This window comes from Fusarium poae, chromosome 1 (genome assembly GCF_019609905.1).
Source record: "Fusarium poae strain DAOMC 252244 chromosome 1, whole genome shotgun sequence".
In the NCBI taxonomy this organism is placed as follows: Eukaryota; Fungi; Ascomycota; class Sordariomycetes; order Hypocreales; family Nectriaceae; genus Fusarium; species Fusarium poae.
In genome coordinates, this window is record NC_058399.1 from 6,615,409 (window position 1) to 6,635,212 (window position 19,804).

The following is a 19,804-nucleotide window of genomic DNA, read 5'->3' on the forward strand; positions in this document are numbered from 1 at the left end:
TATATTCTGGCCAGAAGGGTTCTCGTCATATTTGTCGATCCCTGCGTATGTAATTCGAGGAGATATGGAATCCCAATTTAGGGAGAAAGTCTCGGCATCAAGGTAGGTTAAGGCTTGAGGGCTGGATTAAAAGAGAGTCGACGCTCTAGAGCCCAACTGGTAACTCTCAAGAACGTTCCAAGCGTATCCAAGATATGATTTATAATGGCGAACACCATCAACTCAGATAACAATGTTATGAGTCGTGATATAGGCTCAACAAACACTATCGTTGACGTGGGAGGATCTGAAAATGGCAAGACCCATCAGTTCAACGAGCAGACGAATTATGTTCCTAAGAGAGCCATCATCACAGTATGCTGTGATAACCCACCAGACAAGATACCAAGCTAACGCATGCCACAGATATTCCTGGCATGTGCAACCGTCGACTTGTTAGCACTGATGGACCAGACCATGTTAGCTACGAGTTTATACATTATCGGCAATGCCTTAGGCTCAACAGCTCAGGTATCATGGATAGCCAGCGGATATTTCATGTAAGCATTTTCATTGCGGCATGTGGACGCCGGTTAACAACTACAGCACTTCAACAGTTGGACAGCTCATGTATGGAAGGCTATCAGATATTTGGTCTCGCAAGGTAATCCTCCTTTTGGGCCTTGCTATCTTCTTTATCGGATCATTGGCCTCTTCTTTAGCACAATCAGTGCTGCAGCTCACCATCTTTCGCGCTTTTACTGGTGTTGGAGGGGGTGGTCTCATGACTGTCGCACAGTTGATAGTTAGCGACGTAGTCCCTTTGAGAGAGAGGGGAAAGTATCAAGGCATTCTCGTAAGTCACTTGAAGCACATTTGAGATAAAGACGACTGATGGGTTCCTTTGTTAGGGCGCTGTGGTTGCGATCGCCAATGGTATAGGGCCTGTCGTGGGAGGTGCACTTTCGTCAAGTTCAGAGGATTCATGGCGATGGATCTTTAGGATGCAACTACCTTTGACCCTTCTGACGACCGTATGTGTGCTTTTTTTTATGCCTTTGAAAGGCGTGCAAGGAGACTGGAGACTGTAAGTGCGTGTGACGAATATCAAATGTAACTTGGCTGACATGAATACAGAAAACTCAAGGCTGTGGATTTTTTGGGCATCTTCCTCGCCCTCGCTGGCATGACAGTTGTTATTCTGGGATTGACGTGGGGAGGAAAGGAATATGCTTGGAACTCGACGCAAGTGATATCAACTTTGACGGTAGGTACAGCAGTGTGCATCATGTTTATGCTGTGGCAGTGGAAGGGCCCCAAGTACCCATTGATACCACGTAAGTATCCCAAAGACCCATTGAACCCATCCTCTGACAGATATTAGTGCACATATTTAGGTCAAAGATCGTCAACGGCGCATGTCTTACCATGGCCATCAACGGCTGGAACTTTGTCATGCAAGTCTACTACATACCATCATTCTACCAACTCGTCTACGGCTACTCGGCTACCAAAGCCGGAGCAATGCTTTTGCCAATCACACTGCTCCAAACCGCCAGCAGTACCTTCTCAGGTTTCATAGTCCACTGGATCGGTCGGTACCGTGAGTGTATACTTTTCGGCTGGTTGTGTTGGGCTGTTGGTCTTGGCCTTATGTCAACTCTTGATGAGAAAACAGGTGTGGATAAGCAGATCGGTTATTCTGTACTCATTGGTATTGGAGTGGGCAATACACTGCAGCCGTAAGTAGGGGGGATTTGTGATGTTTGAATGGTATCAGAAAGGGCTCACAAGAACAATAGTGCGCTCATTGCTACGCAAGCTGGTGTTGATAGGCGTGACATGGCAGTTGTCACTTCGTTTCGCAAGTGAGTGATTAATGGTAAACACAACACAACACGAGAGTGAAGTTGACATGTGTGGTAGTTTCGTCAGAAATCTGGGTGCAACACTAGGACTTGCAGTTTGTGGTACAGTCTTGTATGCTGCATCATGTGTCAAGAATGAGCAGTCACTAACTGAATGGCTGTAGGAACAATGTCCTTGCCGGTTCAATGTCCTCCCTGAACCTGGGCAACCACGAATCAAAGACCTTACTGGGAAACCCTCAATCCTTTCTTGATACAGTTCCATTCAATGAAGCAGAGAGAATTCGATCAGTTCTCATTCCAGCCTATAGACAAGGATTCCGCATAATCTTCCTCATGGGCGCGGGTGCAGCCAGTCTAGGATTTATCCTAGCATTTATTCTCATGCCACAAGTCAATCTTGGAAGAAAAGATGACTCGAGACTGAAAGAAGAAGGTCGTAGAGCTTATTATGAGGAGAAAAAAGCCCAAGACATGAGTTAGGTGAGCATGACGCCAGAAGTGCGTGCTTTGGTGTCGACGGACGGGAATGAATTGTGGGCTTTGGGCTACCCTGGTTTCCTCACTCTACCTGGATCAAGGTTCAAATACGGGACAGTGGACGCCAGCGATAACAATTTATTGTATCTGACAAATTTTGTCAACAGAGTGACGTGAAATTAACAAAAGAATTACCTACTGCGAAGCTGCAAAGCCGGGTACACAAAGGGAGTCAGCAAGGACAAGTACGGTACCCCTCCCTGTGAAAGCTGCTGTCGAAATGTTGTTGACGGGTGTGTCCGGCTTTCGTCATTATTGAAAGACCCTGCCATTTGTTCCTACTGGATGACGTTCTTGGCGCACATCTTCTCTTCACTGTCTAAGCGCAGGTAAACAAACCTTCTAGCCCCCTGCGACAACGACTAGAACTGTTATCTACTAACGTAAAATAGCCATCACCCGACGAGTCTGGAACAGCCAATAGCAAGCATCGGAGAGCATGGCCGATGTTCAGCTGGGTTAGGTATCATTGGCAAATCGATATCTCTGCATCTGATAGAAGAGGGCTCACTAGTCGCTCGTTTCTCTCATCATGTTGTTGGCAGCTCTCATATGAAGATATTAATTACCATCTTCTCCAACGCAATCCCTTCTTTTCAGTTTTGCAATTGGAGGCCTTTTAGGGCGTAAACTCTTATCTCAATTGCAAACAAGTTATTATTGAACTCTCTTGAACAATGTCTTCTTCAGACTCAAGTTACAACCGTCCTATTCTCCCCGCTCCCACACGTTCAGAACCTCAAATGCACATTTCTCATACTCTACTACCTCGTCCATCCCGAATTGGTGTCTCAGTCGCCTGCGAGTCTTGTAGGAGACGCAAAACTCGAGTACAACACCCACAACTGATCATTTGTATGTCTACTCTAACTAGTGTCACAGTGTAGCGGGCAACGACCACGATGCGAAAAATGCGACACAAATGGAACAGCATGTACCTACGCCTTGCCTTTAAAGGACCAAGAGCTACGACAGCAGATCAGAACCTTGAAAACACAACAAGAAGTTAACGGAAAGCTCATAGAGCTCCTACGATCAAGAAATGCTGGTGAAGCGAGCCTTATACTCAATTTGCTCCGGCAGAATACTAGTGTTCAAGGCATCCTACGCCAGATCGAGCTCGGGGACATGCTGTGTAACTTGTCTCACCAAGCTGATCACGGCTGTTCTTAGACTAAAAGATCCTCGCAATACATGCATATATGTCCAACATTGTTGGTTTGTATTACCTCATCAAGTGCTTACAAAATCGGCTTTCGAATGATCAACTCGCTCCTCACGCCATCCTGCAATACCTTCTGCTACACTCTCATATAGAACCACCAACCGATTACGTCGCACTTATACCAGTACCTCAATGGATTGAATCGAACCCTTCATATCCTGGAGGATGCTGCAAGAGACAACTGTGGAGTTTTGGCAGCCATGTAGTATCTTGAGGACCTTGACCATGCTCAAAATGTCTCACAACTCGTAGAAGTTGCACGACTACTCTATCATGGTTGGCATGAGCCACCATGACTGTCAAGACGGCTTTACCAGTACCGCAGCCCTCATTAGGCTGTGTCACGAATGGGTTATCGCTATTGGGGCGGAGATTGGCCGGATCATAACAATTCTCACTACCTTTCTTGGACTGTGTCAATAAAGGCACCAATATGTTACAGTCTGAGGCTGAGAAGCACACAAAATACCAAGAATTAGCTGCTTACAACATAACACAATAAAGAGACTTGGGGAAATAATGCCACCTACAAAGTTAGTTTCGCTATTTTGTCAATTTGCAACTTCGCAGTCAAAACACATGTGTTTAAGCTATTCAATGGAGCTTCATATTTCTTTATTGTTGAAATAAAGCAGGTACATTAATAAACCCACAAACTTAATTTCTTCTTCTAGTATTATACACTCCTGAATCGGTGTGATTGAGTTGACACTTCAACTTTGTTCATACTTTTACCAAACCTGTATACTGCTCATCGGACATCGAAGATGCCTACCGTTATTTCGTCAACGCTATGCCAGAGATAAATACCATCGCCATTGTCGTTGTCGCTGTCATCGTCGTTATCGTTACCGTCATCGTCAGTGTCGCTACTCAGTGCCTGTCACCACTAACCCGCCCAGCTGCGTCCTTGTGATTTACGTTAAAGCTGACATTGCCCAAAAGGTTTCCCATCGGTCAGGGCCATAAGAGTTCATGGGCAAGGGAACTTCACCTGTCCGGTAGACGAGCTTAAAGAAATGGCGGTACGTCCGTACCCTTGCCGAAAACGTGGCGGCTATGAGAGAAAGTGGGTGATGAATGCCAACAGTGAAGCCTCTGTCCTCAGCGTCTTGGAGTGCTTTCATGATATCCGAACGTTGGATGAAGTTCCCATCAAAGGTTTGGGAAGCAAACTCCTCAGGGATTAGCGAACCATATCGGATGAACTCTGTGGTGATGATGTTCGATTGTTGCAAAATAGCTTCCTGGATAGGCAAAGCATCATACCCATCTGTCGTATTGACCAGGAAGTCGTGCTCGACGAGTTTCCTGATTATCCTGCAATTCTCCACATCATCGTCACTGATGTAGTTGAGATAGTGGAGAGCCGTTGCGCCACGGCTATCCAATATGGTGTTAAGGTTGGCAACGACGGACTCGTGCTGTAGAAGCGACTCGACAAGACCAGTATCACCGTTACTCACAGCCTGATGAAGGGCATGAATGCCGCATCCGGTGTGCGTGACAAATTCCGCGCCGGCATGGATGAGGAGATGTATCGTATCCCAGTCACCCCCTTTGATAGCAAAGTAAAGGGGGTTCGCTCCGTGCTCCAGGGTCCATCTGGCAACTTCTTCGTCAACACCCTTGAGACAGATTATGCCATCTTCGACGTTTGCATCCACGATATCGCAATAAAATGTGTCAGCTTTGACATGGACGCGGTGGTTTACGTCAGCGCCTCGTTCGAGCAGAAGAGAGACAATGTCCTTGTGGCCCCAGTAGGCAGCCCAATGGATAGCAGTGGCTTGTCCGCTCATGTCGAAGGGATGCCATGCACCCCAGTATAGCTCATGGACCTCTCCATCCATTGACAAACAAAAACGGGCGATGTCACGGGAAACTGTTCCCATGGTAGTATCGCCAATGTCAACATTGGCCCCAGCCTCGAGAGATCTTTTGACCCCTTCCAAGCTACCCATCTTGGCTGACCTCAATAGTGCAGCCGATTTGTTGTTTCGCACGTCAGTGCGATATATCTGTTTGATGAGCAGGTTGTAAAGGGCCTTGCAAGTTGTAGCAAGGCTGAGCGCATCCTTGTATCTGTGCAAGGGATTGAAGTATGGCTCGGGCTCGTCATCAGCCCAAGTCCATCGTGCGGGCTGCTCACAGCCATGGTTCATCTTGAGCATACTGTCGACGATGCAAACGATGATCTCTGGGGGCATCCTCAAGAATGGACGAGGCATATCAATGACTGTGTAGGTATGGACAGACATCTTGCTTTATAGGTAGGAATTGTCTAAAGCTTTATTAATGATACGTTCTGCAGGTAATATATCCAACCTTGAGGTACTATGTGAGGTGAGTATAAATTCTACCTTGGTAATGATAGCAATTCCGTTGATCGTAGTAGGATATGTGTGTACAAGTCTTGGTTGTTTGAACAAGACGATAATGTAGAACACAAATGGGTTTCGCCGTGGCTGAGAAAAAGTGTTTGTGATTCGGGTTTGTGAAGAGTAGTTCGATATCTGGTATAACTAATGAAATGTTGGCAAAGACCGAGGGAGTGTGGGAGAGCAGTTGCTTCTTATACCAACGAAGCCTTGTGAAAGTTCTATTTGCAAAATGGGTGTAGGTTCTTGAAATGACCGCAACATGGATATAAACTCAAATCATTATTAGTTTCATTGCGACAACAATCTTGGCTTGTCTGATGTGTTTAAACATTGTTCATAAAATGTGCGCACTTCAATTTGAGGCGGTCCAGCCTTTTTTACGTTCTGGAGTTTGTATTTTAACATTGAATAATCTGATCAGTCAGGACTCTATTGTTGTCATGCATTTAAAAGTCACTTGCAAAGTTTTCCATGAAATACAGCTTTGACAGAAAGTAGACATTATACATGTGAGTCTATACAGGCGTGAGTCTTGATGATCGATCGCCTGGGCATGGACAATTGCAGACCTGTATAGAGACTCTCTGTAAACATTCTGTCAATAATAATGAACCACTCATCCGGTATGGTGTAGTGGCTAACATTTCGCGCTCTCATAACCTGAGAGATCAGTACCGCGGAGCCCAGGGTTCGATTCCCTGTACCGGAGTTTGACTTTTGCCACTCGATGGTCCTGAGGTTTAAAGAGTGCTTCATTTTTTTTTAAGTTCCCATTCTACAGATAACTTTATTGCCTGACACAGGGCAACAACTCTCATGAAAGCCTACTGCTGAGCAACGTGAAACTAAACTTAATGCTTTAGGAATGAACCTTCTGTCGCGAGCACCCCAAAAGAAAAGCAGGTCTTATCACTTCTGTCATCTGGATACAGTTGCAGTACTTTCATCTAGCTAAGAGAACGAGAAATAAATATCAAAAAGATCAAAATCGTATCTGTATTCAGCTTCAGCTATACATCAACTACAGTCCGGCCGGTGTCAAGACTCGGATCCGGAAGTGGGGCCGGTACTTGCACATGGAAACGGAGACATTGAACCATGAGTAGGTAGAGAGAGTGTTTGATGGATGACGTTGAAAATGCGGTAGAATTGGTATTTTCTTATCGATAAAGCTATACAATAAAACATCATACTATCATAACTGTTGCGTTGGGCGGTTGTGCGGTCAATCCAAAGAAATGACATCAATGACTGGCTGGTCCGGTCTATTCAAGGCGCTGACTCTCTCTCTCTCTATCTCTCTCTCTATCCATACAATTACTGGAAATGGCAATGTCAGATCATCAGCTGAAGAATAGAACAACACTTACAAATCATACTATGAAACATTATCTTTCTATCAATCAACAAAGACAATATTGAATACTCCGCGACAGATGGAGCTTTCGGAGACGGGTTGATTACAAAGATTATTGTAACAATCATGGTCCAATGTGGGTTTGTTTCGGCACCTCCACCACCCAAGGCAAGGTAGCGTAGCCTCGGATTAGAAATCTAAACTGGGGGGACCTCATGAATAATTGATCCAGTCCATTTCATTCCCCAGACTAACAAGCCCCTCATTATACGACCATAAGTACTACTGTACTGTAACCATATTCAAGGTCAACATCTACTTCTTCTACCCATACTTATAAAAGTCACATCATCCCCTCCCCCTCTCTCTCTCTCCACCTTCACTCTCACTCACTCACAACACAAACACCAAACACCAAACATTAATGACAACACGTATTGCCAACCTAGGCAAACAATTCCTCAACATGGCTCAAAAGATCAAGACCGACATCACCCTCTACACCACCAACACTCCCAATGGCATCAAGCCCTCCATTCTGCTCGAGGAGCTCAACCTCGAGTACAAGGTAAAACCAAACCACTCACTTTACAGCAACACCGCCCAGCGTCTAACAAAACTTAGGTGCACGCCATCAAGATGACCGAAAATGAGCAAAAGGAAGAGTGGTTCCTCAAGATCAACCCCAACGGTCGCATCCCTGCTCTCACTGATACACTCGACGGCAAGCAGATTCGTGTCTTTGAGAGTGGTGCTATGCTGCAGTACCTCGTTGATCGCTATGACAAGGATCACAAGTTCTCTTTCCCTCAAGGCTCTGCTGAGCATTGGGAGATGACCAGCTGGCTCATGTGGCAGATGGGTGGTCTTGGTCCTATGCAAGGCCAAGCCAACCACTTCAAGCGTATGTTTTCGCCTCTATTTTGCCAGATATTCGATACTAACGGATCATTCAGGCTACGCTCCCGAGAAGATTGAGTACGGTATCAACCGCTACACCAACGAAACTCGTCGTCTGTACCGCACTCTCGACACTCATCTCTCCAAGCAAGAGTCCGGCTACATTGTCGGCGGCAAGGTGACCATTGCTGATATCTCCATCTGGGGCTGGGTAGCCTCTGCCAGTAAGTCTCTCGCATCCCATACTCCATCTCACATACTAACGCGGCTCAACAGAGTGGGCTGGTGTCGACTTGTCCGAGTTCCCTCATCTGGAGAAGTGGCTCTACAAGCTCCTCGAGCGTCCTGGTTTCGAGGCCGGTCGCCATGTTCCTACCCCTCATACTGCTTTTGACCTGAACAAGCTGTCTGAGGAGGAGTTGGAAGAGAAGGCCACCGGAGCCAAGAACTGGGTGCAGGCCGGTATGAAGGATGATGCTAAGAAATGAACTAATGAGAACATAAAAGTCGGATAATTACAGAACATAATACACATACAATTATTTCCTAACTCATTTACTATATTGCATAGCACGGTATGGTCATTACTTCTTGACAACAGCCAGCTTGCTTCGCACAGGCACATTCTCCTGTCTTCCAACCTCGGGGAATCCTTCCACCTTGACTCCCTTGCGGAAGATGACACAATGAGTCGAGCCTCCGAAATGGAACATACCCGTCTCTTGGCCCTTCTTTACATGGTCGCCCTCCTTAACCGTGATCTCACAGGTGCTCACCTCGTCCATACCGATACCGACAAATGCTAGCAGTCCGATAGCCGGTTCATCCGCCTCGATGATAATGATGGCTCTCGTGGCCAGAGCGCTCAAGTACCCCTGACTCTGCGAAAGTCCTGCTGACGAAATCTCGGTGGATCCGGGCTCTCCCACACCTTCGAAGAGAGGCTCACTAAAGTACGTGCCATCCTGGACGAAAGCGCGCACGATCTTTCCGGAGACGGGAGTATGCCAGCGGTGGTAGGACAGAGCGGAGAGGAAGGCCTGATAGATCGTTCCTCCAGCGAACTTCTCAGCTAGAGGGTCGTGGGCGAGCATATCAAGGATGGAGTAGGGTTGACCCTTGGCAAAGAAGCGGTCGCGGAGCTTGACGTCATGCTCGATGTTGTACACGCGGGACTCGCAGCAGTTGGCGATGACAAGGTCGTCGTCAGGAGATGCTACAGGGCGAGCATCGTCACGGATCTTGCGTGTGAAGAAGTCTGGGCCTGTTAGTGGATCACAAGACTTGACGTGATTGAGAATAAATCACTTACCATCCCAGGACTTGTAGCCGTAGTGTTTGGCTGAAGGGTCGCATATAAACATGTCTTCAAACTTCATGTCTGTACCATTCGGCTTATTGGCGACCTCTACAAGATCGTGGATGCCAGTTGGACCAAACCAGCCCTGAGTGTGATCTCCCAAGACCTTTGCCGAGTCAGGCGTCTATACAGAGTCAGTTTCATTCCGGATGCTTTACATGCGAGTAACATACCATAAGATACTTGCCCCAGTGGTTGAGAACCTTTTTAAGCATACGGTTCACATCAGGGTCCAAAAATGCGGCATAACCACTAAATACCAATCAGCCTCATCTTCACCTCTCTGATCTCTCGTTGAAGACTCACCTGGGCGTTCCCATGGGGTAGTCAAAAATAGCACAAAGCGGTACTCCAACCATTCCCACACTCTCAGCCGCATCTGTCCACTCTGGCGCCGTGCTAAAGATATGGTTCAACACCTGCAGCATGTGCTCATAGTCGCGCAGCTGGGGTGTGCCCGTGGGGTCATTCTCGTAAGGATGTTTCTGAGGGATCTCTTCAAACATTTGCACAAAGTACATGTACACACGGGGCGTCGTCTCAATGAACTCCTTGAACTCTTTGAGGACGGGCGTGAGTTCCTTGGGGTTCTCGTCTGCATGTTTTGTCACGCGACGCATGTACTCCCTGTGTACACGATGGTCGGCTGGGAGCCATGCACCAGGCCTTCAAGCTATGTTAGCTATTGTTATAGATGAGTAGGAAGTGAGTCAATCTTACTTGTGAATCCGGTGCTTCTTGGGGATATCATGGTGGTCTCCGTGTTGATGAACCATTTTTGCTGCTGCGTCTTGAGTGATTATGATACTCCAACAGTCAATTACCAAGACAAAGATGCTCTCTATATATAAACATTCCCTTCTCTCTACTTGAATTACTGCTCAAATACGATAGTGCTACGTCAGCATCTCGATGATGCAAACCACTTAGACAATAAACTCCACCCCCGGGCATTGCCGTGCTGTAACCCCTCTTCCGGCGTACCCGTTCAGTTATAAAGTGCCGTTATCCGTATTCAATTACTTGATATTTTTCGTTTCCTTTGGCAAGAATGCAAGGCGCATTGCTCTGTCCAATTGTTGTGCCGATCTCCCGAACTTCCAAGGTCAATTGACAAATAAATAATCATGACGTTGTGGGCATTCCATCTATTTTGAGACCCAAACCTCCTAACGATTATAGTTTGTATTACCTTGGAAGTTGTCGTTCGAGACTTTTCACTCAAGTACTTATTACTCAACACTAATTAAAATGCATCATCAGGGTTCTATCCTGGTTTGAACCATTGACATGAACAATTATGCAGATAACCACTATTCAGGTCCCAGATATTGTAACACAACCGCAAGGCAATGTAGCACCATCATTTATCACGCATTTGGACACGATCATACTTTTAGTATTTTGTTATTCATCCGCTTCAACTCTCAATCTCCAAAACATCCTGTCAAGATGCCCCTCGGAAATCTGGCTATATAACAAGCACTGGCCCACACCAGCCAGCGTTACCAGACTCTCACTGCAAGTATGAAGAATGGCGCCATCAAGAAACCGCCGTCTATCAATCCGCTCCCATTGTACCTCTCCTCTTTGGGCAAAAATATAACAGGAAACACCATTTCAGCGGCAAAACCGCTATCAGTTACCAAAAGACAAGGCAAGAAGCTCAAACGCCGGGGGATTAAATAAGATAATGAAGGACTCCGGAAAAGACATGTGTGTGCCTTTGCTTCACCAGAGACTCAGGCAGCTCACCGAATGAGCCCGTCACATCGGTGAATGCATGAACTTTCCTCTATTGGATATATGTCGTGGTGACAAGGTCGCTGCTGTCTTTTGTTCGGGTTGACGTGGAACAGATCGCTTATAAAAATTGTTCAACAAATGGAATGAAAAGTGCGTCGCTAACCAGGTGGCGGGCTGGTTTGGTATGATATGGTGTAACACAATGGCTGAATGTAAATAATTCGAAAAAGAAATTCGTTGCGTCGTAAAGTGTTGTCGAGCACTGGTGGTAAGGAGCGGGTATTTCAAAATCGTGGTTGGATCGACAATCGACAAGACCAGGTCTACATGACCACACAGCAACCACAGCCGCCCTTGCTGTCGTCGTCGGCAGGTTGTTGACGTTGAGGTTGTTGTTGCTGCACAGGTTGTTCGGCAGATTGCTCTTCTTTTGGCTGTTCTTGTCCTGGCCCGTTGGGTGAAAGAGGTGCGTTGGGCGACATGGGTGTCCTTGGACTTGGGAGAGGACTGTTGGTGGGCTTGTCCGAAATCCTAGGCATTGTGGAATAACCTCCAGCACGTTGTGTAGGACTCTTTGGCTCCAACTTGAGTGGCCACTCACCCCCAGCCTGGCCTTCTTCCTTCTCCTTCGAGTCGGTCTCGTCTCCGGACCTATTCTCATGGTGTTCCTTGCCCAAGGCATTATCGTTGAGGGGTCGGAAATCCTTGTCGTAGACATCGCCGAATTTACCCTCCTTCTCCCACTTCTCCTGCTGTAGGCGTCGCGCCACGGTTGGGAGAAGCTGCTGATCAGGAGGAAGTCGAGGATCAGGCTTGTAAGAGTTAATCATCCATGGAGGGTCACCTTCAGGTGCCTTGTTCCCAGGTGACAACTCTCCAGATCGAGTTGTAGGTCGCGTGGCGTTTGTGATACTATTTCCAACAGAACCAGACCTTGTCTTTGGCCTGTTTGTTCCAGTCGCTGTCTTGGAAGGTGCAGAGGTCTTTCGCGGACCGTTCGCGTTCTTCTTGGGTGAAGGATTGTCGGTAGCGGCTCGTTTCGGTGCGGGCAAGCTACTGTTGTTGAAGTTGCTGTTGATCGACATGGCATCGGAACCCTTCATCATGTGCGAGCTTCCAGGTCGCGCCTTTTCATATGTCAAAGTCCGTTCATTTTCGGGGCTCGAGCTCGTCTTTCTCGAAGCGATGGATGCTCGCTCAAAACGGTCGATACTGATGGGCACTGGACTAACCTTGGCAACCGGAATGCGAGAGCCTCCTTTGTGGCTGTTTGCATGGAAGTAAGCATTGTTTTCCTCCTCGGCAATCTCCTCTGGAGTTCTCAAATCCCAGGATTCGCCTCCAATCTCGGGACTTCGCGAATCGACAGCTGTGGAGTTCTTTCGAGATCTAGTCTCGGATGTATCTGTGCCTCGGCGCATAGCACTACGGCTACGGTCTCGATCGCCTCGTCGTTGCTTGCTTTGGTTACGGGATCTCGGAATGTAAATTCCGGCAGCCTGGAGCTCCTCACTTTCTATCCTTGCCAGCTTATCACGGTGAATCCACTTGGAGCCCTCATCAGGCGGTTGATCGATAGGTACAGCATTGCGACTGTATTCGTCCTCGGTCTCATGGGGGCCATACTCCTGTCCCCATGAGCTGCCATTCAAGGCTGGGCTCGTCTGGGACTCGGCAATGTGACGGCCCCCGATACCGTCGACGGAGTTATGAAGCTTTGTACTCGAAAGATTATCGTGGGAGTTTACTTTGCGGCCAACTCTATCCATACCAGAGTGGTAAGAGTTGGAGTTGCCATTCTGGGTAGTGAAATGGTTCTTTTGGGGAAAGTCATGGTTGTTCATGTCGTTATCATAGTCCTAGCCAGCCAATCGTCAGCAACTTGACCCTGCAACCTCGATAGCAGCAGACAGCATCCTAAGACGCAAAACTCCATACCTCTTTCTGGGACATGTTGTATCCCCATGAGTCTGCTTGGCCATGACTGCTGCGCGGTGGGGTAATGTTCTCGGTCGAGGTCGGGGCTGGAGCCATTGTCGCCGTGTAGATGGCGCCCGCGACCGTCGAGGACTGATTTAGCGGATTATAGGGCGGTAAACGAAGGTATGTATTGTGGTGTTGATCCAGATGTAAGGAGAAAATGTCGTTGTCAATGACGCAGGATTTCGGAGTAGTAGCTGCTAGGCAAAGTAAAAGCAGTGTTTATAGGACGCAATCGGTACTGCGTAGATTGATCGAAGCGGCTAACGAGGGGATCCGGTAAAAAGGTGATGAAGAAGAGATAAGATAACTTTTGGTAGGGGGAATAATTGTTGAAGGAGAGCGTCGACGGCCAGCGATACTAACTATTGAAAGATATCGTCGTCTCTAAGATATCATTCTTTTGTGAATCGAGGCGCGTCGGGCTCCGGGAGAGCTTTACAGAGAGAAAGAGAAGGTAGGACAGGACAGGCAGACACAGTCGAGACAGAAAGACAAGGACAAGGCGAGATTTCCCATGAGGGGGCTGGCCTGTGCTGGGGAATTGACACTGTGCTGTGCACTAACAACCTTCGCTGCACGGCCCCTCACCCGGGCGGGCTAGATCCCCTGGAAGCCCCTGTAACGGACTCAGCGAGCTCTAAGTGGACACTGACGGAAATACAGCAGAGAACAGGCAGGGATTGTCGAGCAAGTGGCTTAAGATGGGATATGAAATTTGAATGATGGAGAGACATTCTGCACAAGGCAGGTTAGATCATGTCTTGAGCCTGACGTTGGATTATTGTGAAAATAGCATACATAGCATCTTTGCACTGCCTACTCTGTGATATCATGCGCATCAGCCAGCGGTGTGCTTGCTTGCTTGATGGATCTGGATCGGACATTGTATCTAACCAATAGCTAGTAGAATACAAGTGAGGAGTCATGGGAACGCCACGCTTCATGTACAATGACCATAGATCACAGCCAGTTGTTCAAAGGCCCCTTAGTTGCCGCCGCCGTTTGTTTCATTCTGATTGCCCAATGGGCAAAATCCCAAAAGAAAGGAATGGATCATGCTATGGTGCACAGATAAATGCAAGCCAACGAGTGGAAGGGGAATAACCATGGTTTCCCCTGATGAGAATAAGCCGCGCCAGGATTAAAAAGCCACCAGACAGGGGGGACCAATTTGATCAAAGGAACGCCTGACCCGAATATTTGCTTTTTCTCGACTCGTCAGTGACTTTTTTTAGTCAAAGCAAAGCAAATACCCCATACGGAAATATTCTAGCCAACGTGAGCGTTTCATGTATTATTCGAACACCGCATCAACACGATGTTCAAGGTTATGCTTTGCTTTGTTGTTTTATTTTTGTTTTTATCGTTAAATTACCATGCTATAGGCAAAAAACGGCGTGCTTTAACTCAAATGGACAATACCGAGATTAGATTCCCTCCCACAGGTTGGACCGTTGCGCTGGGAATGGACTGTCAATCAGCTGGCCCTGTCCATCACCCTGTTACCAGCGACAGGGGACGTATTATAAGTCATCATCGCCTTGATTTATGCAACGCTGTTGAATTGCGCGTCAACAGGGGCCAAGTATCCGAGAAAACATAAATCTGTCAAAGGTGACGCGAAAAGGCGTCTTTCCGACTTGTTTTCCATCAAACCTGCATGAAGCTTTCTTTGATGAAGTCATTCCCAGGTTCAGAAAACAGGCAAACAGTCAGTGCGGGAAGAAACTTGGCCGCCACTGAGTGAAGAGGTTGTCATTTAGGGTCCTTCTAGCGCTGAAATTAGCGGCGTACAGTAAACGTGCACTGTACCGTGCCTTTTGCAACGGTCCATAACAACTTACCCAACGGCACTTGTCTCTCCAACATCTCGGTTCACTTTCCCAACCTCTATCATATTTAAATTACGTAGCATTCTTTCTTGTCAAAGAAAATCATCCCTTGGCTATCTAAGGACGGAGTATCCGTACCTAGGTAATGTTTCGTGGCATCAGAGGATCATGTTGATGGTAACATCTTCTAGAAGCAGGAACCGTAGCATTATAGAAGCCTTCCGTGATCCATCATCAGCAAACAAGCACAAGATCAGCTCTAATTGATCCACCAAATCTGCAGCCTGCACATCACCCTCGCATTACGACGGGTACAAGCGAGAGCCTCACTGGCATGGACGAGAAAATAAAGTAAAGCTCGCTCGCTATCAAAACGTGCTTCAACGGTTGCTCCCGTCGGTCAGAATCTCCCTTGCAGCTGAAGGAAAAAGAAATCAAATCAGCCACTTGACATGAGCCTACTTTCCGAATTCTGAAAAGACGATCCTTTGTCTTAGACATCAACTCCACACGGCGCATAGCTTAGTTGCCGAGCTGGCAGATTGACTCACTGAGTACAGAGTAACGCTAACCAGCGATTACACTTTCGGTTCCTCACCTTTACACAAAAGCCAACCATTCCCTTGGGTTAAACGGCTGTGAATTGGCTTTTGACGCCATTATGACAGCATCAATGAGGAGAAGAACCAGAATCGTCTGCATCTCTGATACTCACAACTGTCAGGTCAAGCTGCCAAAGGGTGATGTCCTCATCCACGCTGGAGATTTAACAAACCAGGGGAGTCATGTTGAGGTCTGTAGTACTGACTCGGATATTCTGAACTGGCACATACAAGACGGATGCTGATCTCTCTTCAGCTTGCAAAGACAGTCGCTTGGTTAGAGAAGCAGGACTTTGAGGCCAAGATCGTCATCGCGGGTATGACCTCTTCAAGATCCGTGACACGGTCGAGTAGTGTCTAACGCGCCTCGCAAACTCTAGGCAACCATGATATAACTCTGGATCCGGAATTCTATGCCGAGCATGGCCTGTACTTTCACAACAAGAACCCTCAGTCTCACGACGAGTGTCTGCGCCTGTTCACGTCTTCGCCGTCAATAACGTATCTGTCCCACGGCTCAGCCAATGTTTGTCTCACATCACCTTCAGGGCCACGTACGCACTTCAAGGTCTTTGGGTCGCCGTATTCTCCACGCCACGGGTTATGGGCATTCTACTATGATGCTCCCCAGAATCCGAGCAACTGGTCAGATCTGACGTCGATGTGGGAGTCTATACCACTTGATACAGACATTGTCGTGACGCACACACCTCCGAGAACGCATTGTGATGAAACCGATGAACGGCGAGCTACTGGCTGCGAGGCTCTAAGGCAGGCGCTCTGGCGGGTGAGGCCACAGCTTGTCGTTTGTGGCCATATTCACGATGGGAGAGGTGCTGAACGAGTGATGTGGGATCTAAGTTGTCGAAACGTCGCCTATCAGGAGGAGAGTGTCGTTCACTGGGAAGACCCTGGCCAAGGCAACAAAACATGCCTGGTAGACTTGACTGGAAAGAAAGCACCCTCACTCGCCAACGATGGATCTCATCCAGGTCGATATGGAACAAGTATAGGGGTACCTGACGTAACCGACGTTTCCCGCCCTGCCGAGTCAGCAACGAGTCCATATGTATTCGGATCTGGCCCTATGGATATGCACGCCTCTCATGGCACTATCGGGTTAGGGGGCGATGCCGCCTCACCACGAAGCGATCAGGCAGCTCTGTATGGGAGGATGGGTCGTCGAGAAACGTGTGTTGTAAACGCGGCGATCATCAAGAGTCGACATCCACATATCGGAGGAAAGCAATTCAACAAGCCTATCGTAGTTGACCTTGATCTTCCTGTCTGGGAACAGGACGGCCATATCAACGATCACTGATTCGCTCCTGACTTACCCTAGACTCGGGCATGAGTTGATGCCCAATGAACCACGTTGGGAGAGAAGATGGCCTCAAATGAAGTTGAAGTCAACCAAGTTTTCATGTGGTCATAGGCTATTGATAAAGCTTACTACGCTGTGACGCACCTTCTGCATTGTGCCGGATCGAAACAACGAATTGAATGCATGTGGTGGTATTTGACGTCGTGTACCACCGTTGTTTGATGTATGTCATAGTCGAGTCCAAGAGATGAACTACAACTCTAGTGCGTGAACGTGGTCCCAATGATCACTCGAGTACTTCCTAAGTAGATAACTGAGTATCAAATTAAACTTTGATGTGTTTTCAATGTATTACGTGGTTTGATGTAGTTGCAGGTATTCACAGTCTTGAATGGTAGCCTACCCTGGAGCCAGACAAGTTCGTGATCAATCGGACTCTCAACATCAGACCGCCAATCAGCCAAGCAATTATCAATCGATTCCTGTTGCGATATTGATCGGAATCGCAACACCATAACTAACACATTATTGCCTCTACAGTGGAATCATGGCCCCTCCTGTTGAGACGCCAAGAAGTCAAAGAAATGCCTCCCTTGGCACATGAAACGAGATCGTGGATAGTCATTCACGTGGCTATAGCATGAAGATCGAACAAACCTTCTTCCTTGCTCTTCGTCGTCGTCCCGAGTTACAGAAAACCTCTCTAGCACCAATCCAAACAAATAACCACAACGAGGGATTTGCTTCATACTTGCGGGGAGGGCTCCGCCGAGAGAGGGGGGAAACAAGTCCAGTCTCGTCTGCTCACCGCCAGTCTTTGTCGTGATACCCTCAGCAGCCCAATAGCGTGGCTTAGTTTCCCCTGTATTTCTGTTCTATCTTGGGAATGGCGAAGCACAAAACTCACCTTTCCCCTTTTTTGCATACTATTAGGTATTCTTTACACGAGGCTAGATCAGGTACGGCAGTTCCTCCATGAAACCGAGCTGTATAATATGCAACACGCTTCGCTTGTATATGTGCATACGACCCCGCGTTTAGCGAAGGATAGGAGAAGGAAAGGAAAAAAGGGAAAAAGCAAAGAGGTGCATCGGCAGAGGATGGACGAACGCTCACGGGGATGTTCCCAGTGAGAGTGCGCTTGAGGCATTTGACCGACGCGGGTTGAAGCGGCATGTTCCCTGTTCATGATTAACGCGCTTTTTCTCACGAGGGTCATGAGTGAAATGACATCGGCATCGCCAATCGCGGGATCGTCAAAGGGTATCGATATCGATCGATGTCCAGGTCCAAGTCCAAGGAACAAGATTCTTTTCTTCTACAGGTACAATAGGCAGGGGAAGTGCACCCATCTTTGGGCTCACATGGTGGATTAGGACATTTCCCAATCTTTCGTCAATTGAGCCGAAAACTTGGAAAAGGGAAAAAAGGTTGAATCATTCAGAGAGAAAAAGCCGGATCTAGGAATTTGACGTCTGGCAGAGAACACACCCACGTGGTGGTGACCTGCGCTATCCTATCCCATCCTGCCATCTCAAGCTATGGATCGAGGAATAACGTCAAAGGGCTCGTGCCAAAGCCACCACACTGACTTGGCTTCAATATTGCCCACCCTCTCTAACCCAACCGTATGATAGTGGTACGGCGCTGTACTTGTTTCCGTTTCGAGATGTACGATGCGACGTCTTGTAGCGGGCATCAAGAAAGACAGGAATTTGATCATGATAAGCCTTGCTCTGTGAAACTTTGAGAGGCAGAAGCCTTCTAGAAACTCTGCTGCCACGGGTGTTTTGTGTTGGCAAAGTCACTCTACGCGACCAACAAGCGCAAAAAAATACTTGACCTGTCTGTCTTTCTTCTTCCCTTTCTGTCCAGGGATTAGCCTAGTAGATAGGCCTGTGATCCCCAAAGCCACATGCTGCGATCAGATTCAAGCACCAAGACGGCGTCCGGCCTTGCCTGTAGATGGCTAGAGAGCTCTCTTAAGGAGGGGTCTTTTATCAATCTTCTGCCGCCTGCTATTCCTATCAGAGAAGTGTCCCCTCGCTGGTCCTTACTCAGAGAGGAAAGCACCCTGGACCAGACCATCGATGATCTTCCTCTGGCTTCGCTCTTTTTGGGCGGTGGCCCCCTTCTTCGTTTCTTCCCCAGGATTCTGGTCGGTCCCCTTTGCTTATGTTGGCATGTGTATGTGTGTAAGTATGTATGTATTGCTCCAGCTCCCCGGCTGTAACCTGGCCAGTTGCAGAGACCCAGATGGATCCAGGTTCCATACGAGTTTCCTTACGGGCATATTATTGAATGTACGATTTAGGCTGGATCTGAATCTTTGTCGTGTTTTTTTTCTTGTATCTTTCCATTAAAAACCTCAGTTGAAGGAAGCATGCCTTGATTGGTTGAAATAAATCCAAGATGTGATCAGATGCGAAAGCCCGTTGGACGGCCCCGCCCTTTCCCGAAGACGGGGGAGTTTTGCTTTTCATCCAATCAGATTATTTATTCGACCCTCTGACATGGCCTGGCTTCAGCCCAACGGGTGCTGTACTTTACCGGCCTCCACTGGGCCATGACGCTGATGACCAAAACATCTGTCACAAGAGACTCTGATCTGGGGAGCATCTGACTTTTCTTTCCCCTTTCTCTCGATGAGTTCGTCATCTCGGAGGAATTATCAATTGTTAGCTGTATAGAGAAGAAGTGATGG

The 19,804-nt window shown here is 47.6% G+C and overlaps 8 protein-coding genes and 1 non-coding gene across 9 annotated transcripts; 6 read left to right on the forward strand and 3 right to left on the reverse strand.

Moving 5' to 3' along the window:
* Positions 1-237: 237 nt before the first annotated feature.
* On the forward strand, positions 238-2,330 carry FPOAC1_002127 (uncharacterized protein; the record flags this gene model as incomplete). Its single annotated transcript, XM_044846713.1, has 9 exons — positions 238-354; positions 406-539; positions 586-835; positions 891-1,066; positions 1,117-1,316; positions 1,364-1,721; positions 1,782-1,847; positions 1,906-1,959; positions 2,012-2,330. The coding sequence occupies 9 exons, from the start codon at positions 238-240 to the stop codon at positions 2,328-2,330; spliced, it is 1,674 nt and encodes a 557-aa protein (XP_044712629.1).
* Positions 2,331-3,064: 734 nt separating this feature from the next.
* On the forward strand, positions 3,065-3,560 carry FPOAC1_002128 (uncharacterized protein; the record flags this gene model as incomplete). The annotated part of the gene is made up of 2 exons (XM_044846714.1): positions 3,065-3,217; positions 3,270-3,560. 2 exons carry the CDS (start codon positions 3,065-3,067, stop codon positions 3,558-3,560), a joined length of 444 nt encoding a protein of 147 aa, XP_044712630.1.
* Positions 3,561-3,589: 29 nt separating this feature from the next.
* On the forward strand, positions 3,590-4,035 carry FPOAC1_002129 (uncharacterized protein; the record flags this gene model as incomplete). Its single annotated transcript, XM_044846715.1, has 2 exons — positions 3,590-3,814; positions 3,865-4,035. 2 exons carry the CDS (start codon positions 3,590-3,592, stop codon positions 4,033-4,035), a joined length of 396 nt encoding a protein of 131 aa, XP_044712631.1.
* A 494-nt stretch (positions 4,036-4,529) lies between these two features.
* FPOAC1_002130 (uncharacterized protein) lies at positions 4,530-5,873 on the reverse strand (the record flags this gene model as incomplete). The annotated part of the gene is made up of 1 exon (XM_044846716.1): positions 4,530-5,873. One exon carries the CDS (start codon positions 5,871-5,873, stop codon positions 4,530-4,532), a length of 1,344 nt encoding a protein of 447 aa, XP_044712632.1.
* Positions 5,874-6,615: 742 nt separating this feature from the next.
* FPOAC1_002131 lies at positions 6,616-6,705 on the forward strand. The gene has a single exon. It is a non-coding gene; the product is annotated as a tRNA-Glu (tRNA).
* Positions 6,706-7,819: 1,114 nt separating this feature from the next.
* Positions 7,820-8,741, forward strand: FPOAC1_002132 (uncharacterized protein; the record flags this gene model as incomplete). Its single annotated transcript, XM_044846717.1, has 4 exons — positions 7,820-7,921; positions 7,978-8,257; positions 8,310-8,477; positions 8,530-8,741. 4 exons carry the CDS (start codon positions 7,820-7,822, stop codon positions 8,739-8,741), a joined length of 762 nt encoding a protein of 253 aa, XP_044712633.1.
* Positions 8,742-8,837: 96 nt separating this feature from the next.
* FPOAC1_002133 (uncharacterized protein) lies at positions 8,838-10,389 on the reverse strand (the record flags this gene model as incomplete). Its single annotated transcript, XM_044846718.1, has 5 exons — positions 8,838-9,511; positions 9,566-9,737; positions 9,787-9,865; positions 9,920-10,279; positions 10,334-10,389. The coding sequence occupies 5 exons, from the start codon at positions 10,387-10,389 to the stop codon at positions 8,838-8,840; spliced, it is 1,341 nt and encodes a 446-aa protein (XP_044712634.1).
* Positions 10,390-11,682: 1,293 nt separating this feature from the next.
* On the reverse strand, positions 11,683-13,393 carry FPOAC1_002134 (uncharacterized protein; the record flags this gene model as incomplete). The annotated part of the gene is made up of 2 exons (XM_044846719.1): positions 11,683-13,218; positions 13,298-13,393. 2 exons carry the CDS (start codon positions 13,391-13,393, stop codon positions 11,683-11,685), a joined length of 1,632 nt encoding a protein of 543 aa, XP_044712635.1.
* A 2,442-nt stretch (positions 13,394-15,835) lies between these two features.
* FPOAC1_002135 (uncharacterized protein) lies at positions 15,836-17,097 on the forward strand (the record flags this gene model as incomplete). The annotated part of the gene is made up of 3 exons (XM_044846720.1): positions 15,836-15,967; positions 16,033-16,093; positions 16,157-17,097. 3 exons carry the CDS (start codon positions 15,836-15,838, stop codon positions 17,095-17,097), a joined length of 1,134 nt encoding a protein of 377 aa, XP_044712636.1.
* Positions 17,098-19,804: the final 2,707 nt, after the last annotated feature.